This window comes from Drosophila sulfurigaster, chromosome 2L, assembly GCF_023558435.1.
Source record: "Drosophila sulfurigaster albostrigata strain 15112-1811.04 chromosome 2L, ASM2355843v2, whole genome shotgun sequence".
Classification (NCBI taxonomy): Eukaryota; Metazoa; Arthropoda; class Insecta; order Diptera; family Drosophilidae; genus Drosophila; species Drosophila sulfurigaster.
This window is the reverse complement of record NC_084881.1, coordinates 25704779-25723072: the sequence shown is the minus strand read 5'-3', so window position 1 is coordinate 25723072 and position 18294 is coordinate 25704779. Positions and strand designations below refer to the sequence as shown.

Genomic DNA, 18294 nt, shown 5'->3' with positions numbered 1-18294 from the left:
TCATTGTTAAAGAGCCAACGCAATTTAAAAGTTTTAAAGAAGTTCTGTGTTAATAACTATAGAAGTATTTTGATTTAAATAATTCTTTTATGAAAATAAGTATGTATCAAAATTTCATAAAAATAGGTTTAAAAAATTAGTTATTCTTAAGATTGTCATAACTATTGGTGGCAAATTGAAAAAATGCTATATCTAAAGATGTAAAGAGTTGAATTTAAACTTCGTCCATGACTCCTTTAAAGTAAATTCAAACAGTTGAAACCCTTTAGGCGCTCCTTTAACTAACGGTATTCACAAATTCAAACAGTAAACATCAAAGTTTAGCGCTTGCGCAAAGCTTACGTTCTCAAGAGCATAAGCAACCCCCAGAAGAGACAGAGAGAGATTGAGAGAGAGAGAGAGTGAGAGCGATGCGAAATTGCGACAAGGAAGCAAAAGGGTAGCAAAACACGGAAATGCGCGACTATAGAAAAGTTACTTCATCGCAGCAAGAAGAAGCATGAAGGCAAGGCAACGAGAGAAAAAGAATAACAACAACAAAAAGCCAAAGCGAAAACCAGTCGAAAACAGAGACAAGACAAGAGAGAGGAATGGAGAAAGAGAGCAGCAAACGGGCTGCGTTCGCTTGCTTCATCAGTGTGTGAAACAAACGAAACGAATCGAAACCAAACGAAACGCGTCGCGTCGCGTTATTTAATTAACTAAACAAATAGAAAGCAAGAAAAACAAAATAGTTATATAGAATAAAACGTAGCTAACTAATTAAATCAAACATAAATTATATTTTTGCTATAAATCCAACAAAATAAACAACATTAATAAACACCAAAAGTGCATTTAAAACAAAAAAATAAAACAACAACAAAATCAACGTGAAAAAAGTCTTCGAGTGCGCCTAAAAGAAGCAATAGAAAGCAAAGAGTGAAAAGGGGAAGCAAAAGGAAGTTTGCAATAAATAGAAAGTGTTCAAATTGTTAGTTTTTCAAATGTAAGCAAAATGAAAATCAATGTTATCTTAGTGTGTGAGAGTGTGCGAATGTGTGTGTGTGTGTGTGTGATAAATTGTAAAAATCGAAGGCAGACAAACAGTCGCAAGAGTCTCGCGATTGCAGTTTGCGTGCCAAAAGTAACAAAAATTTACTCACAGCAGCTGACAGCATTTGTTTTGATGGAACCCCCTCCTCCCATTCCTCCTTGCATGACATGCTGTGCAAAGGAAGAAGAGAGAAAGGGGATACTACAAGGGTGCATAAATGTAACCACACGCACTTTATGACAGTTGCTTAGCTGCCCGTCACCTAAAAGCTACCCTCGAGGCGCCAATTGAGAGTGACAGCAAGTGAGAGAGACATAGACTGAGAGAGGGAGAGAAAAAGGGCGACAAGGAAATGCAAGTGTGTGAGAGAACGCTGCAAGGCCGGCGAATGCAAATCAAAAGGGAGACACTGATTGAGAGAGTCAAGACTTGACTCGAAAGCGTGACAAATACACTGCAAAAAAAAACTAGCAAGAAAACTTTGATGTCTTTAAAGTTTATTAAGTTCTCGCAATAAACCAAAAGATTAGCTACAAATTTATGTGCATAAATATAAATAAATAAATCTGTGTCACGAATTGCATTGTAATTAAAATTGTGTTGCATTCACATATTAAATTACACAACAATAAATTGCAAAAATTTAATTTATAGCCATCTATAAATAGACAAACATAATGGAGTAATGTCTAAACATTATACAATACTAAAAAAATATGCATTAATTGTTTGCACTCAAAATAGAATAACACGAATGAGCATAAAGTTACCTTTTGGCAATAATTCAACTGATTTAACGCTTAAATAACTGTGCACAATTTTCAGTTGGCTGCTTTAATAATATTTTGCACAATTAAATTTTGAAAAATCGTCTCATTATTTTTTTGTGAATGAAATAATTTGTGTGTCAAGTGATTAATGATTAGATTGTGAACAAAAGTGTAAACAAGTTTATTAAATTAATTCTCACTTACCCAGTTGCAAAATTGAAGAGTTATGCTTTGAGATTCCAGCTGAAATAAATTTAAGGAATACGAAAATTAGTTGTGTTCAAAATTGTTACTTTTAAAATTAGTGTTTTTAATATTTTGATTATTGTTTTGTTTTATTAATGAAAGTAAACTTAATTCATTTGAACTTACTTAAGGAAATACATTTAAAAAATGTGGAAGGCAATATTAACAATAGTTTTTATAGTTTCTGAGAACTTGATTGCGATCGGATAAAAATTGTGGAAGTTTTATAAGAAATACTTTAATTTTCGTTGCTTTAGCTGACTATTTGGTATGTTTTCCATTTTATGGTATATTTTGCATGTAATAATATATCAATATACCCAAAATAACCTTTGGTATAATTTTAATATTTTTGCGGTATATTATTTTGGTATGTTTTAAAATGAATACCGCTCAATTTTGCTTTTATTCATAATAGGTAGCGGGTATCTCATAGTCCAGCACACTCGACTGTAGCTTTTTTACTTGATATTATTGTTCCATTTTATTAGAGAAAGTATAGAAAAAGTATTTTCAGAAAATAAATTTGTTCTTTTCTTTTCAAAAGTAGTGTATTAAGTTGTACATTCTTAATATTGTATGTTTGGAACAAACTGTGCGAAATTTAGCGACATTCCCAAAGCTTTCACCACATACGACCAAATCAATTTGGCATTACAATCCAAAGGGCTCAATTTACATTTTTATATATGCTCGAAATTATTTGCTGGCTTGAATATTATTACTCGAATATTAGGCTATTCCACGTGGGGAATGTGTAATAGTATTTACATACGTTCACAGCGAATGCAGAGAACACGCAGCGCAATTCGAAGACATTCCCCAAATGCCATAAATTTGCAAGCCGCAAGTAGAGTGGGGCAAGGCAGAGATCAGAGGCAAGTATTGGGGGCAAGAACTAGGACTCCAAGGCAGCCAAGGGCGATAACACTTAACGCCACTTATCAGCTTTACCCACCGCTTGTCATCAAGACATTAGCCAAGCACACACAGAGAGTGAGAGAGAGACAGAGAAGGAGAAGGAGAGAGGAAGAGACTAATATACTTCTACTTACATATAGACTGATGCCACATTATTCCCCAACGCTAATAAATTGCAAACAAATTCGGTGTTGCACGTTGCAGCTGGCGACTGCAACGGAGAATGAAGTGACTAATGCAATTATGCATTAATTTGAAAACGTTCTGGAAAATATTTTCAACATTTCCGCAAAATGGGCGCCAAAGTTGTCGCATTTGACAAAATACATTTGCACTTTGATTTCCGCAGGCAGCGACGACGGCGACGACGACGATGTGGCAAGAAAAAGCCAGCCAGTAATGAGAGTGCAAACGGGGCAACATTGTGGGGCAGCAGCAGGCTGTGTGTGGATTAGATGAAGAGCAAGGGAAGGGGAAGTGGAGAGGTGGAGGAGGAGGATGTGTTAGCAGCGGGGCAGCGGATGTGGTGGGTGGAAGGAGAAGGAGGTTGACTGCCAAATGTGCTGTGCGGTTGCAAGATACCCAGCAGCATTCACGGCTAGGTGAACTCAAACATACACACACACACACACACACAAGCACACTCACAACACACACACACTCATAGACAAAGTGTGTGTCTGGCAAATGGTGTGCAATCAAATGTGCGCTGAGCTGAGCTGCGCTCTGTGCTCTGCCATGTGGCAGAGCTTCGAGGTTCGAGGATGCTGCAACTCATGCAACATTTAACCAACTTTTAATTATCGTACTTGAGCCAAGTCTCTACACTTGCTGTGTTGAGACTTGCAACTGCAGCTAAATTGTTTTCAAACACAAATACAGCTGCAGCTCTAGATCATGCATATATGTATAGAGAGAGAGAGAAAGACAGACAGACAGACAGACAGACAGAGAGACATACATATGCATGTCCAACTGTCTCTGCGCTGTTTTGTTGCATTTTCTTAACTTTTTCTTTCCCTCTCTCTCTCTCTTTGCTAAATGCTCTAATTACGCCTAATGGAATGCCGCTCATCAACGCGAGGGAGGGAGGGGGTAGGGATGCAGTGAAGTGGAGTCAGTTGCAAGTTAACTGCTTGCATATGTGTGTGTGTACTTTTATAATTGTTCAACTCTCCGACTGTCTGTCTTTGCTGTCCGGCTGCTGCATATTCATGACTTTGTTGCCCCGTTTCGTTGTTCGTTGAGTTTTTAAGCCAATTTAAATAAGTGAACGGGCAGCAAGGGGTCAAAAATACTATGGCCAACATCCTTGCTCTTTTGCTCTTTCTCTCTATCTGTGTGTTTATCCAATTGCAACAATTCAATCAACAACAAGAAAAAAAAAGACAGAAAAGTTAAGCGACAGCTTAGGGTATGTGAAAGCGCTCTTTAAGAGTTGCTCACATTCTTTTTGGCAGTTAACTAAAGTGTAGAAATAAATAAATTAATTAGCAAGTGTGTAGTAAAAATAAGCAGTTCATTTTTAAGGAGAAAAACGTAAAAGAAATTGCCAAATAAATTGCTTATTTATGGTACACCATAATTACTTGAGTGTGAAAGTAAAAGTATTCAACAAGTTATAAAAGTATAAATTGCTCATATTATAAAAAATATATTCTCTGCACTTTCTAGGGTATTTCATAGTCGTTATACCCTCATCAACATTTGCATCCTTACATATTCTATTTGTGCTTTCGCTTAGCTCCTTTTGCTGTTGCACTTTTTTGTTGCAGTTCAGCTCCAGCTGCTCTTAAAAAGTTATGGCTCTTGCTAACTACACACACACACACACGCACCCTCACACACACACACACACACACACATACACACACACACCATCACACAAAGCTCATAAGCTTACACATAGTCACCCACTCAGAGCGTGAGTTTATAAATAATGCTGGCATTTATCTCAACTGCATGCAGAAAACTCGAAACTCGAATTGACCAACTCCCTAAAGGGTCGCCCAAATATCCTGGATTTGGGGGCGTGGCAACATCTCAATTTAATACAATTTTTGCAACTCCTTTTGCTTTGTTGTTCCAGCACAATACACACATATAGTAATTTGCATAATTGAAATTTATTCCAACAAATTGAATGAATATTTAACTTCGTTTAATTGAATATGTCTGCACTCACACACACACACGCAAGCGAAACTAGAGCAAAAGCTTATTAAAATAATATTCCAATGCTTTGCGAAAGCTTATTAAAATGGAAATTTTTCAGATGCAATGAAAAGTCACAGAACAATTATTAAAATTAGTTTCAATAGATAAATGCAAAACGGCTTAAAACTAATGCAATTTAACAAAGTTAAACTAATAATGAAATGAAATAAATATTTACGCTTAGATTTTCTTAAAATGTTCGTGTTACCGATGATTTGATACGCTTTTTCATTTTTAAACATAATTTAGAAATTATATGTACTTAACTGAATTAAGAATGAGCAATAGAAGTATTAATTTTAAGATATATCGAAAAAATACTGAAATTATATTAAAGACTGTATTCGGTATATAAATATATACCATTGTGAATAAAACCAAAACAGTGGAGTTTAATATTTTAAAATATACCACAAAACATGGAAATATACCAAAGTATATTCATTTACACCATGTTGAATAAAAACAAGACAGTGCGGTAATTCTTCTAAAATATTCCAAATCAATATACCGCTAAAATATACTAAAGAGTATATATTCGGTAGTCGGTACATTAGGTATATTAACATACATAGTATTGCACTAAAAATATAATATTGAATGCAAAATATACCAAAATGTTAGGCAAAGCAGCTTAGACCCGCAATCAGTAGTTTAAACATATAAATTATGTTCTTATGCTACTCAGTAATATACATCTTTATGAGCTTCAACCTTAGGCAGTTCATCATAATACCCTCTCTCTATACACACCGTAAACTACCTGGTATATATAATGAACTGTTGCTACATGCATGTTAAACGTGCCTCTCGGGTCACAGCTTATTATGCAAGGATTAATTATAAGACTTTGCCTGGCACAGGTGTTGATCGAATCAATCAACAGAGGTAAACAACATGCAGCCTGTGTGTTGTGTGTTGTCGAAGTAGCTCTATGCAATATGACGCATACGCAACGTTGACTCTGGCGCTGCCCAAACTTAGATTCAACCGCCAACGCAACGCAAAAAAGTTTCAAGAAGATAAACAAAAGTTTGCTCGCAACATCGAACACACAACATGTTCGCAACAAGTTGACAGCGAACGCAACTCTTATACGCAACTGAATTGTGTTTGAAGCGAACGCAAAGCACAGCTGAGAAAAATACCGTTGCTGCTCATGCTGTTGGCAGCATAAAATATACGCGATGGCAGCGCTTATTGGCCATTTGTGTGTGCGACGCCGACGCTGACACGCTGCTCGCCTCTCGCTCTCGCTCTCTGTTGTTGCGCGTTCTCATTCTAAGTGTCTCAGTGTCTGGTGTTTTCTGAGCTTGCGACTCACGCGACTCGCGTGCAACGCGTCCCAACGACTCGCGGCGCGTCAGTTTTTTGTGACAGAACAAGAACAACAACAACAACTAAGAGTTGCAATCATTATCATAATAATAACAAGAGAACGACGACGGTAACAAAACGGTAAATGCATTACCAATATAAATGTCAAATACAATCATAAACAGCACAAGTAATAAAGTTATAAACATTTTGCGCCTCTCTCTCTCCCTCTCACTGTCTCTCTTTCTCTCGCGTGTGTGCTAATTCCCGGCGTTTTTTTGTGATTATAAAAGTGTTGCCATAAAAAATGTACTGTGCCAGTGGAAACAGCTGCAACACATAACAACAAACAAACAAAAACTGGGGAACAAAATTAAAACAAAATCAAAGTCGAGACTCGATTAAGTTGTGCTTATCTTATCGTGTACCACGTTGCGTATGCGTAACACACGCTCGCCCGCTCGCTTGCTAGCTGTGCCCTTGCCTCAAAATAAACAACAAAACAACACAAACCCAAAACCAATAGCAATCATAACGATAGCAATTAGTCAGCTGTGAAGTACTTTCACTTTTCCCAAAAGACCCAAAAAAATATATAAATTCCACAAAACTCGTCTATCGATGAAGTACTTTGAATCGAAAATGAAGTCTATTAACGGACAAGTGATGTAATAATAATAACGTATGTGGAGAGTGAAGTGAAGTGGCTTTGACAATGAACCAATTATTGGCCACAACACTTGTGTGATAAATTGTGCCTTTGACTTGCAAAAGTAGCGTCGCTTATCAGCCTCAAGTTATTTGTATGAGCGATAAGAATGCGATTAACTTGAATTAGTTACAGCGAGAAAATCGACAAAAGTGCAACGTTTAAATGCAGCTAATATTTGCAGTTAAATATATTTAATAGTTTGCTAGCTTATCAGCAACAATAATGTACTTTGAAATTTTGCACAAATATTGATAAAAATTATTCCACGAAAATATTTAAATTTATTTTTGACGCATTTGATAAAATGATAAATCGCATTTAGGTTTACCGATAAAACGCTTGGCATATTTTGTATTTCACACTGCGATTTCTGTATGGTATTAATTTTAAAATATACCATATTAATATACCACAAAAATACTAAAAATAATTTACTCTCAAAATTGGCACACATTATGGTGAAATATACCATATCAATATACCGCAAAAATACTAAGAATCTCAAAGTTTGTACAAATTATGGTAAAATATACCGTATCAATATACCGCAAAAATACTAAAATTCTCAAAGTTTGTACAAATTATGGCAAAATATACCATATTAATATACCACAAAAATACTACAAATAATTTAATCTCAAAATTTCCATAAATTGTCGTGAAATATACCATAAAAATATACCGCAAAAATACTAAATGTAAATTACGATACAAATTATTCCCAGAAAATATTTGATTATATATTTTGGACGCATTTCATAAACAAATAAATCACATTTAAGACATGGCTTATATTGTACCTCACGCTGCGATTTCTTTCTTTGTTTCATTGGCACTTTCTCAAGCATTCAATAGCTCAGGAAGGAGCCCTATAATTAACTGCATAAATTCTTTGGGAAATTGAAAATATCTTTCATGTTAAGAAGCGTAAACTTGTGATAATGCAGACACGTCTAATTTACTCGGCATCGTTTGCTATAATTATCATTGTTCGCTTTTCCAATTCGACTTTGAACTACTTTAAAACATAATTAGCACCTCAATCGAAGCGTTGATGAAGACATCATCAGACGAAGCGTAAAATAATAATGAAGTAAACAACTGCTGCATTGATCTTTACGCTTTACGTCTCATAAATATGCACTTGCATATTTATGGCATAACTTTTGCGTGACAATTGAGCGGAAGCCACAAACACTTTCCGACATGAGACTAATTAATTGTTTGAAATTAAATCAAATCAATTAAATTAAAAATACAAATAAAAAGCGCGAAAAAACAGAAATATATAAGAGAATTGCTGAAAGGATTAAAGTGTTTTCCAATTATATAATTAAGTACTGTAATTTATAACACGTGCTTGTTGTGCATAATTAATGATTTAATCAAATATTGTTTCTGCTTTATTTAGTGAAATACAACACAACGTGAATTATTATTGCCAAATCAAACCACAGCAACTGTGACTGCAACATTAACAACAAAAGCAACCACAAACAAATACAATAACCGCAACAACAAGAGTAACGTCCGTAGGAATAAAATATACTAACAACAAAAAAAAGAGAGTGAAACTCGAAATTCAACATGCGTCGCAACATCAAATTAATCGTCTTCGTCAGCATCATATGGATGTTCGTAATGGTCTATTACTTTCAGTCCAGCACCGAAAAGGTAAGCACATACATACGTATCATATATATGATTTCCCAATTTCAAATTGATTTATAAATTTGATTTCATACTCTTTGCTGTCTTCTTCAACATATTTCCTTTGCTGCTATTATTATTATTGTCGTTGTTTGTGTTTCAACCTCTTCCGCTTGATGTCCATAGATCATCAAAGTGTGCGTATGCAACGTGCATAGTAATTATTTACCAGCAACCACATTCAACTACCTGTCTTTTCATTGTTTGCCATACTCTCTCTCTCTTCTCTCTCTATTTCCTGCTGTCTCTGTCTCTGTTGCTGTGCACATAATTAGCCGCACGTATATGCGGTTGGCAGCAAGTGCAGAAACGCCCTATGCCGCCCACAAAACTGCGTATCGCTGCTTGGCTTATGCTTATACCCTGTATACAGTCTAAAAGGGGTAGCTCAGTTAAACACTAAAGAAATGCAATTGCAAACTCTTTTGCTTTTGTTTCTTACAGTTCAAACATTAATTCAACCCTTTAATAAAAGCGTATCTTTTAATTATTTCTGACTCTTTAAGAAATCTAACTTTGTTCCCTTCTCTCATTCATATTTGTAACATGAATTCAATCCCTTTTTACAGCGTATCTCTTAGTCGTGTTCCCTCCCTCACTTTGGAGTTGTTTTTATTCCGCTTTGCCCGTTGCTTTTTGTGTCTTCTTTTTAATTAAACACTCTGTTTTTTAGTGCTGACAGTTGTGACAGTTGCACACACGACGTATGCGTAATTTAAAAGGTAAATTGGGTCATCCGCTGGCAATGCTCCATTGTGGTGTTCGTCTGTCGTCTGTAGTCTTATGACCCACCAGTAATAAGAGCAAGCCAACTGACCAATCCTTATTGCCATTGTTATCGTTATCGTTTATCGATAAAAAGTATTGCGCACTCATTTATGCAAATTTCATTACTCTATACACTTAAATGCAAAAAAAAAATGGAACACAATAAGAAAAAACAATGTTGCCAATTAAGTAAACACTGTTTGGCAATTTATGAAGTTATCTCAAATGACAGCAAAACAGCAGAAATCATTTATAATCAATCAAACAATATCGAATATTGATGGTTATCAATCTACATATGTTTGAGAGATGTCGAAATGTATTTGAGCAGAAATTTGAGGAAGTAAGTGAGGAGTTGAAAGGAATTGCACTATAGACAATTAAATGTAATCCTAAGGGCAGATGAAACCATTTGAAGATAACTCTTAATCAACAACTAAATATTGAATATAGATTATAAGTTAACAGTCTATGCTACATAGGTTTGCGAGACGTCGATGAAATATTTAATCAATCTTCAAATGTTTGGAGATGAAGGAAGTGTAATAAGAGCTAGAAAACAACATTAAACAGAAGTGAATTAAATCCTAAAAGATAGATGAAACCATTTGAAGATAACTCTTAATCAACAACTAAATTGCAATTGTAAACAAAAAATCCCATTGATAAATATAGTACAATATTAATTTGCTAGCAAACTCAGGCAGTCATTAATCTAACGAACACAAAAACAAAAAAAGAAACAAAGTTATAGTATCAAAAATTTTTGTGATTGCTGCTAAGGCTTTGATTGCATCAGAGATAAGTCTGCAATTTGGCCACTCGAAAGTTGTTCATGAAGCACTTCATAAATCTTCAAAAAATGTTGAGTTAATCCGCAACCGGGAATCAAATGTGCAATAAATAAACTCTGGGCAAAAGACTTGAGATAATCTGCACATGCATTTTAGTGGGGAATTAAAACATGAAATAGAAATTGCTGGTGAAAGAGAGATAGAGAGAGTGAAAGACAAATAGAGAGTGAGAGGGAGAGAAAGAGAAATACTCTGTGTATTTTTGGGCAAAAATCTGCAGCTGAGAAGAAAAACTCAATCACTGCAACTGCATTTCCGGCATTTTCTGCATTTTTCTCCCAAAATAAAAATCAAGTTTATGTGGAAAAATGATTTCATTTTGCTGCTGTTGCAGTTGCAACTGTTGTGGCTGCTTGGTGGTGAGGTTGCGGCTTCGGATGCTGATGCTGCTGGAGGTCAGCCAAAAAAGCTTTGAGTGCTTTTCCAACCGACACACACACTCACAGACACACACTCACACATGGCTATCAATATAATCGGCTTTCGTATTGTGTGTCCTTTAACGTTTCAACACTTTTGGCCTTTTTGTTTTTGCAAAATATAATTATTATTTGACTCAATTAAAAAAATCATTGCAGAGATCAAAAGTGTAATTAACAGCGCATTATTGAATTACTTTTCACACTCATTATATTTGCTTTGCCCGTCTGCCTGCCTGCGTGTATGTGGGCTGCTCTCAATGGAAAAGCGTGAGTGAGTGTCTGTATGTGTGTGAATGCATGGGTTGCGCTTGTATGAGCGTGAGGTGTGAGTGTGTGAGTGTGCCAACAAAATGGCGCCTACGGGCGAACATTTTTTTTGTTGCCTACAGCTTTTAACAATAATTTACAGTTTTAAAACATGCACAATTTAATCACTTCCATTTACTGAAGCACAAAAAATACTGACATATTTTTAATGCTCTTACGAGCGAAAGAGTATGCTGCAGCTGTTGTTGAATTGGTGGTATAAAGTGGATACTGTGGGATACTCGCTACCCATTTTGAATAAAAGCAAAACAGTGCGGTATTATTCTTAAAATATACCAAATTAATATACCACAAAAATACTAAAACATTTTAGATAAAAGCAAAACAGTGCGGTATTATTCTTAAAATATACCGAATCAGTATACCGCAAAAAATACTACAATAAAGCAATGGCAGTATATTGTGTATAGTACTGCATTAAAAATATACCATCGAGTGAAAAATATACCAGATTGTCAGCCAAAGCAACTAACAAAAGTCTGTATTAAATACCTTATACAATTTTTATCTGATTGCAACCAAATTTTAAATAATCATTATTGTCTGTACCAAAATTCTAGACTCTATCGCTTATTATACGATTTTTATCGATTTGCGGCGTTGCAAAAATCGAAAACAAACTTAATCTGTCGAAAAAAGAATAATAGCTCTGATAGTCTCTGAGATCTATGTGCTTATACAGACGGACGCACAGACCGTCATTCGCATATCGTCTCGTCTGTTGACGCTGATCAAGAATATACATCCTTTATAGGGTCGGAGATGCCTCCTTCTGCCTGTTCTACCCGATTTCCTGCCGGCACAATGTTATAATACCTTCCCATCCTATGGGTAACATGTAAAATGTAATTTTACTGACTGACCTGTATAACTATTTAACCTGAACTTATGTATTCAGTAACTTTCTTTCACTCTTATCAAAATGTGCCATTTTCTCTCACTCTACGTAAGGGTATTTAGCATGGCATGAATTATAAATAATTTGTGTTCTGCCCCATGCTGGTTTTTATAAATGTTTATTCGTTTGCGCACGTATGCATTTTATGTGACAGATATCAAATGCAACCTTTTGCTCTCTACTCTGTACGTATATATATTATATATCTGCCCCCCTTTTTGTGTACCTTCATGTCGAGTAGATGTTTGACCCACCCATAAACTTATTTTGCTGTCTTTTTTTTGCCATGAATGCCATTTATACAGTTATACATTTATAAGCACATGTTCAATGAATTATTTATTTGCATACACACACATATTCCAATAAAGATAAAAACACAATTTTGGACAGCAAATAATTTAATTGTCAGACAAAGCTTGCAATTAAACCAAAAATAAATTGAAAGATTTGCCCAAAAAGTTTGCCAAAAGGAGCATTTTTATGAGCTCGCATTTATTTGCATAAATTCCTTTCTGCATATTTATTCTATTTCAGTTTGAACTACTTTCCTAAGCATACATAAATACCCTTACATCTGCAACCCATTCAAGGGAAAGTTATTTTTGGGCTACGCTTCGCTCAGCAAGTGTTAATGAAAGCATAATCGCACTCTGATCAACCGAATTCAGCATTAACAACGGGGTGTTAATTATGCCCATAGATCTTTTCAGATTAATCATAAATAATATGTGCTGAGTAATACATAAGCTTAGCTCGCAGCGCTCATCATCTCAATCGTCTCAGAGACCCCAAGCTACACAGAAAGAAAAAAATGTGCTAGAATCAAAAATAAAATCTTGGATCAAGATGATGTCTAAATTTAACCAAGAAGGTTTATTTTTAAATCACAATGAAAATTCTATAAAAATTCTGGATCCATCAATCTTGAAATTCAATAAGAAGACAAAATCTAAAATCAAAATCAAATGTTGTTAAATTTAAATATAAAAATTCTGATATTTTTAATCTTATTTTAATCTTATTTCAAGTTTATTTCGAAAAGATTTTAAATCAACATGTGCAAACTACTTTTCAATCGAGATACTTTTCTCTATGTGTATGTATGTGAACTCAAATCAACTCGACACAACTCATTTGATATCTTCTCCTCCCACACAAATACACACACACTCACACTCACACTCTCCGAGTTGTGTGTTTGCCTTGGAATCGTAAAATTTTATTGCTTATATGCAAATGTCTGCCCATCAAATATGGAAATTCTTCGCAAGTATTTTCAAAAGTTTGTCAAAGCTGAAATTTCAATTTTCGCACACACTCAAAAATGGGGCACATCATTAAATCAGGTTTTACATACAACTTTTTATGCCAAAAAAAAAAAGGAAAATAAGATGGAAATTCTACGAGAGTGAAATAGCAAAAATTCTCGACGCAACGAAACGAATTTCAAGTTCAAACTCAAATGGTTTCAAATAACTTTACGCATCGGCGATTCGATTTATGGTCAAAGCTGCATATCATTGAGAGCGAGGGGAAAGGAGCGATAATAAAACTAGAAACTTGGCGCAAAAAAAAAACCAAGTCGAGTGCTGCGCATTGCGTGACATTCGGTTACGCTCTGTTTGATGCCCAAATGACAATATAACGTGCTGAAAACGAAAGCCAATATCAAATAAACTGAGATTTCAACAGACTAACTCTAGTAGTTAGTATTCTACTTTGTGTGGAGAACGGAGCTCTAAAGTAAGTGTTCAACTTGAGTTCTTCTTCAATGAACGCTGCACTTTAATTAACACATTTATAAAACAATTGAATTAAGCTCTCAATCAAATTATATTGTTATTATTATTTAAACTGCCCTTTAGCACTTTTGCTTTTTTGCACTTTGCTTATGATAAGTGATTTATTGAAAAAGATAAGTTTGCATGTCTGTAATTCTATTTGCTTGATGACTTTTGATAACATTTATTTATGTTTCTTAGTAATATATACTTGAAACAAGTAAGAAAGCTACAGTGTGCTCGACTGTGAGATGCCCGCTACCCATTTTTATGAAAGCATAACAGTGCTATATTATACTGAAAATATACCGAATTAATATACCACTTTAATACTAAAGTATACCAAAATGCTATATTTGGTATATTATTCTTAAGATATGCCAAATTAATATGTCACATAAGTGCTAAAATATACCAAATGCAAAATTTAGTATATTAATATAATACTACACTCAAAATATACCATGAGGTACAAAATATACCAAATTGTCAGCCAAAGCAACTAAGACCACATTGCATTAGACTTCCTAAATAATATCGACAACTTCTATCTAATCAGACGGTTATAATACTTTTCTACTTTTTTCTAAAGCACTGTCTGCAGAGACCTTTGGCTTTTTGTTAAGATTATCTTGATATTTGCTTATTTCCTAATACGAGTTTTAAAATGTCATTGAGCTAAATTTATTTAAGCTTATATTTCCGCATTTAAAATAGGCATACATTTATAGCATCGATTATTTATTTATTAAAAAAAGGTTATATATAATTGAAATTAACACTACTTGATTTCTTAATCACTGACTGAAAAAACCTTCGCCTGGTTAGCAATGATTAAAAGCGAAACAAGTCGCTACATAATCAAATTTGTTTGCTAATACAGAGTATTTCTCCGTCGACTATTCACTTAACACGCGCTTTTACCTGCTTCCACCCAAAAAAAAAAAAACAAGCTCTAGGCCTTTAACATTTATTCCAAAGTCACTTGACCAATATTCGAATCTACAGAAATTAATTAAAACAAATTCTTGAAACTAGAAACTGGTTTTCCGCAGGCCTTTTTCCTTTTGGCGTTTTTTAGTTGTTGTAGTCGTTATATTTGTTGCTTGTTGCTTTTGTTCAATAAAAACGAATAGAATCGAAGAGACATTTCCAGTTTAGGTTTTTGTGCTGCGGCAGACGCTGCTAGCAAGTTTATCGTCGAATGTGGCCCTGAGACTACAACGATGACTACAACGATGTAGATGACTCTGTTCTGTAGCTTTCACAAGCAATTAACATTTTCGTCAGGCTCTTTGACAGTGCCCCTCCCCCCTCTGACTGCCCCTCTTAAGTGATTGTAAAATCAAGTAAACTTTTTGGCTTTGTTATTGGAGATGGGAGAGACAACATTTGGCATTTGGCTTGCTTTGATTTAGAATGAATAATTAAAGATGCTTATCGGGTGGTCGGACAGCAGATGACGCTAGCTGTTGGCCTCCTTTTTGTTTGTGTTTCACTAATTTCAGTGGCCAACAACAACAACAACAACACAAACAACAACAATTCGATCGACTACTGTAATGACAAACAAAAACAAAAGTTAAAGAAGCTCGCTTAACCGGCTCAAGCAGCAGCAGCCGGTTTTTCAGTTTTTGCCCTCTTCTTCGTCTCCTCTTCAGCTCATTTTTCATCTTCATCTTCATTTTCGTTTTCGTTTGCTGTTGCTGTTGCTGTTGCCAATTCCACTTTGCCAGCTGTTGACTTGGCCACCTCTCTCGATTACGCAACGTAATCCAACGCATCTTCACAAGGTCGCGCCAGCTCTTGGCTTCATAATTTTTATTGAACTCTAACCAACAACCGAACAAACCAACCAACCAACCATCTCCGCATCTGTTTCAAACCCTTCATTACCCTCCCCCCTCTAACTCATTATTATGGGCTTTATTATTATATGGCATTAATGTTCGTTCAATTTTTTTTTGTTTCTTTGCTGCTCGCGCATCGCTTTCAATTTCATTTCGCTGATTTTTATTGTTATTTTACAACTTGTTTGGACGCCGCTGCTGCTGTAGCAGCTTGTCATGTCTTTGGCCAAAAGGCAAAAGATAAGGCAACAACAACAACAACAACAGCAGCAGCAGCAGAAGTTGTAGTTTTTGCTTGAATTGAGATAAATGTTTACGCGCTGCCAGGAAATGTCTGTGGGATAAAACCGGAAGCTTCGTTTAAGCGTTAAGGTCAAGGCAAAGCTGCGTTAAGGACACAACAGGCTAAACAAAAATGAAAACTTTAAATACTCTGGAGCAAACTTGACTTAAGTCTAAGGATTAAAATATATTGAAGAGGCTTTTAAATGCTAAAACATTGAAGACGTGATGAGCTTGTTTGGGGGAAAAACATGCAAACATTTTACAATTACATTGCAATTTCTTTGGCTTGTTTGTTAGAAAATACACAATTTTGACAATTGCTATTATTTTTTCAATTTCCTCTGTAACACAACAAGTACAAATTCATTTGCATTTCCTTTCTATCTGTATTTACATATTACAATACGATTTTCGATTTGCCATTTGCCAAGACAGGATTTTCGAGCAAACGAATTCAATTGTTCTAAGGTTCATGCACTTGAAAAAAATGCGTTCTTTTCTTTGAAACACTTAGTTGCTTTTTTCTTTCAAATATTGTCAATATTTTTTGCTTTTCTCTGAGTGTATTTATATTTAATCCTCTTAACATTGCGTGTAACCACTGAAATTGTTTTTTTTCTCTGAATTTGCTGTTCGAAATAAATGGAAATCAATTTAGCAGAAAAGAGGAGTTAAACCTTCAACAGCAAATGCTTTATTTTATACACGTTAAAAGAGTAGCTGAAGGAGCTGTTGTGTATCTAATAGATGGATATATAGATACTATCTATCTTGATTATTTTGGCAAGTTTTAATGTTTTATTTACTATTAAACAAACTCTACTCCAAAAAGTCTCTCTTTGCTCTTTATTATACAACTTTAATTGCAGCTGAAGCTGACATTGAAATCGCTATTTTCCCCTTACGAACAACATGTGTAGCTTTCCTTCTTGTCAACATTTTTGGTTGTCGTCATTTTTGATGTAATAGCAAATGATGAATAGACAAAAAAAATGTTCAATATTAATAGACAGACAATTGATGTGCCAGCCAGCTGAAGAAAGAAGCGGAAAAAATGACAGAGACAGCGACGGATGTTGAAATCAGCTAATTTGTGTAATAAGATATGCAACTAATTGAATGATATGCGACTTATTCGAAGCCAACAGCTGCTTTTGCTGTTGCGCCCAGTCTTAAGCACTTCTCTCTCTCTCTCTCAGCTCTGTTTCTCTCTCTTTCACTCACACTCTTGCTTTTCTCACTAAAGCGATGAGCAGCTCTCCTAGTTGCTATGCTGGCAGTGCAAAATTTTAAGTGCTACCAAATATGAGCAAAAAACAAAACAACAACAACAAACTATTGCAGAGACACCTTCACATAAAACATAGATATAGTCGTAGTTATGTGCACTCAACTACACTCGCACAACAACACACAACTATACGCAAAAACATTGCCAGAGACACAGCCTCAAAGCTTGCCCCAACGGCGATAAAAACGGCAGCTCACAGCTGCAAAAAGCGTCAGCAATACGAGAAGCAACGAGATGAGCCTGAAATAAGCGGCTAACAGATACCCTTTGGTTGAAGTTGAAGCGGTAGTTGATGTCTTTTTGAAAAGAATAGTAGCTATGGATACAAAAATGCAGATCACTAAAAATCAAACTATCTAAAGCTGATCAAATTTAAATAAAAAAAGATTACTTTAAAAATGATATACTAAGAGGTTATCGATTAACTAATGTTCTAAGACTCTAAGTAAATCTATTCTAATACATACTAAAAGTGCATTATAAATATGTAATATATACTAAATATTAAAATACTAAAAATATACTAAAAGTATTTTTAGGAAATTTTTTATTTATTTAAAAGGGGTCACATTTATTTTTCTTAAGTATAGTTTGTAGTATTTTAGTATTTAGTATATATTAGGTATTTTTAATATACTTTAAGTATACTTTATCAGAGATTTATTCGAAGTATTAGGACACAAGTTACTATACCTTATAACCTCATTATAACCATTTTAAATTAACATAATTTCAGCTTATAGATAATTTTAGTATATTTTTCTTTTAAAGTTACCTTTTTTAGATTTTTTTCTGTATATCCTCTCCATGATTTATACCTTCTCCAAGCCATATCAAACTTTTTGCAAATCAAGTCTCAAAAACTTCAACTTCTTATCGATATAAC

The 18294-nt window shown here is 34.7% G+C and overlaps 1 protein-coding gene across 2 annotated transcripts in view; it reads left to right on the top strand.

Moving 5' to 3' along the window:
* The first annotated feature begins 676 nt into the window (after positions 1-676).
* Positions 677-18294, top strand: part of LOC133843311 (polypeptide N-acetylgalactosaminyltransferase 2) — a 36886-nt gene continuing 19268 nt past the window's right edge. Inside the window, exons 1-2 of one of the 2 annotated variants that reach the window (XM_062276824.1) lie at positions 677-988; positions 8631-8893. In XM_062276824.1, the coding sequence (XP_062132808.1) occupies positions 8807-8893 (87 nt within the window). In that variant the 5' untranslated portion in view covers positions 677-988; positions 8631-8806. Of the gene's footprint in view, positions 989-6395; positions 6649-8630; positions 8894-18294 lie in introns of those variants that run through there. The other variant, XM_062276816.1, reaches the window with a different exon arrangement.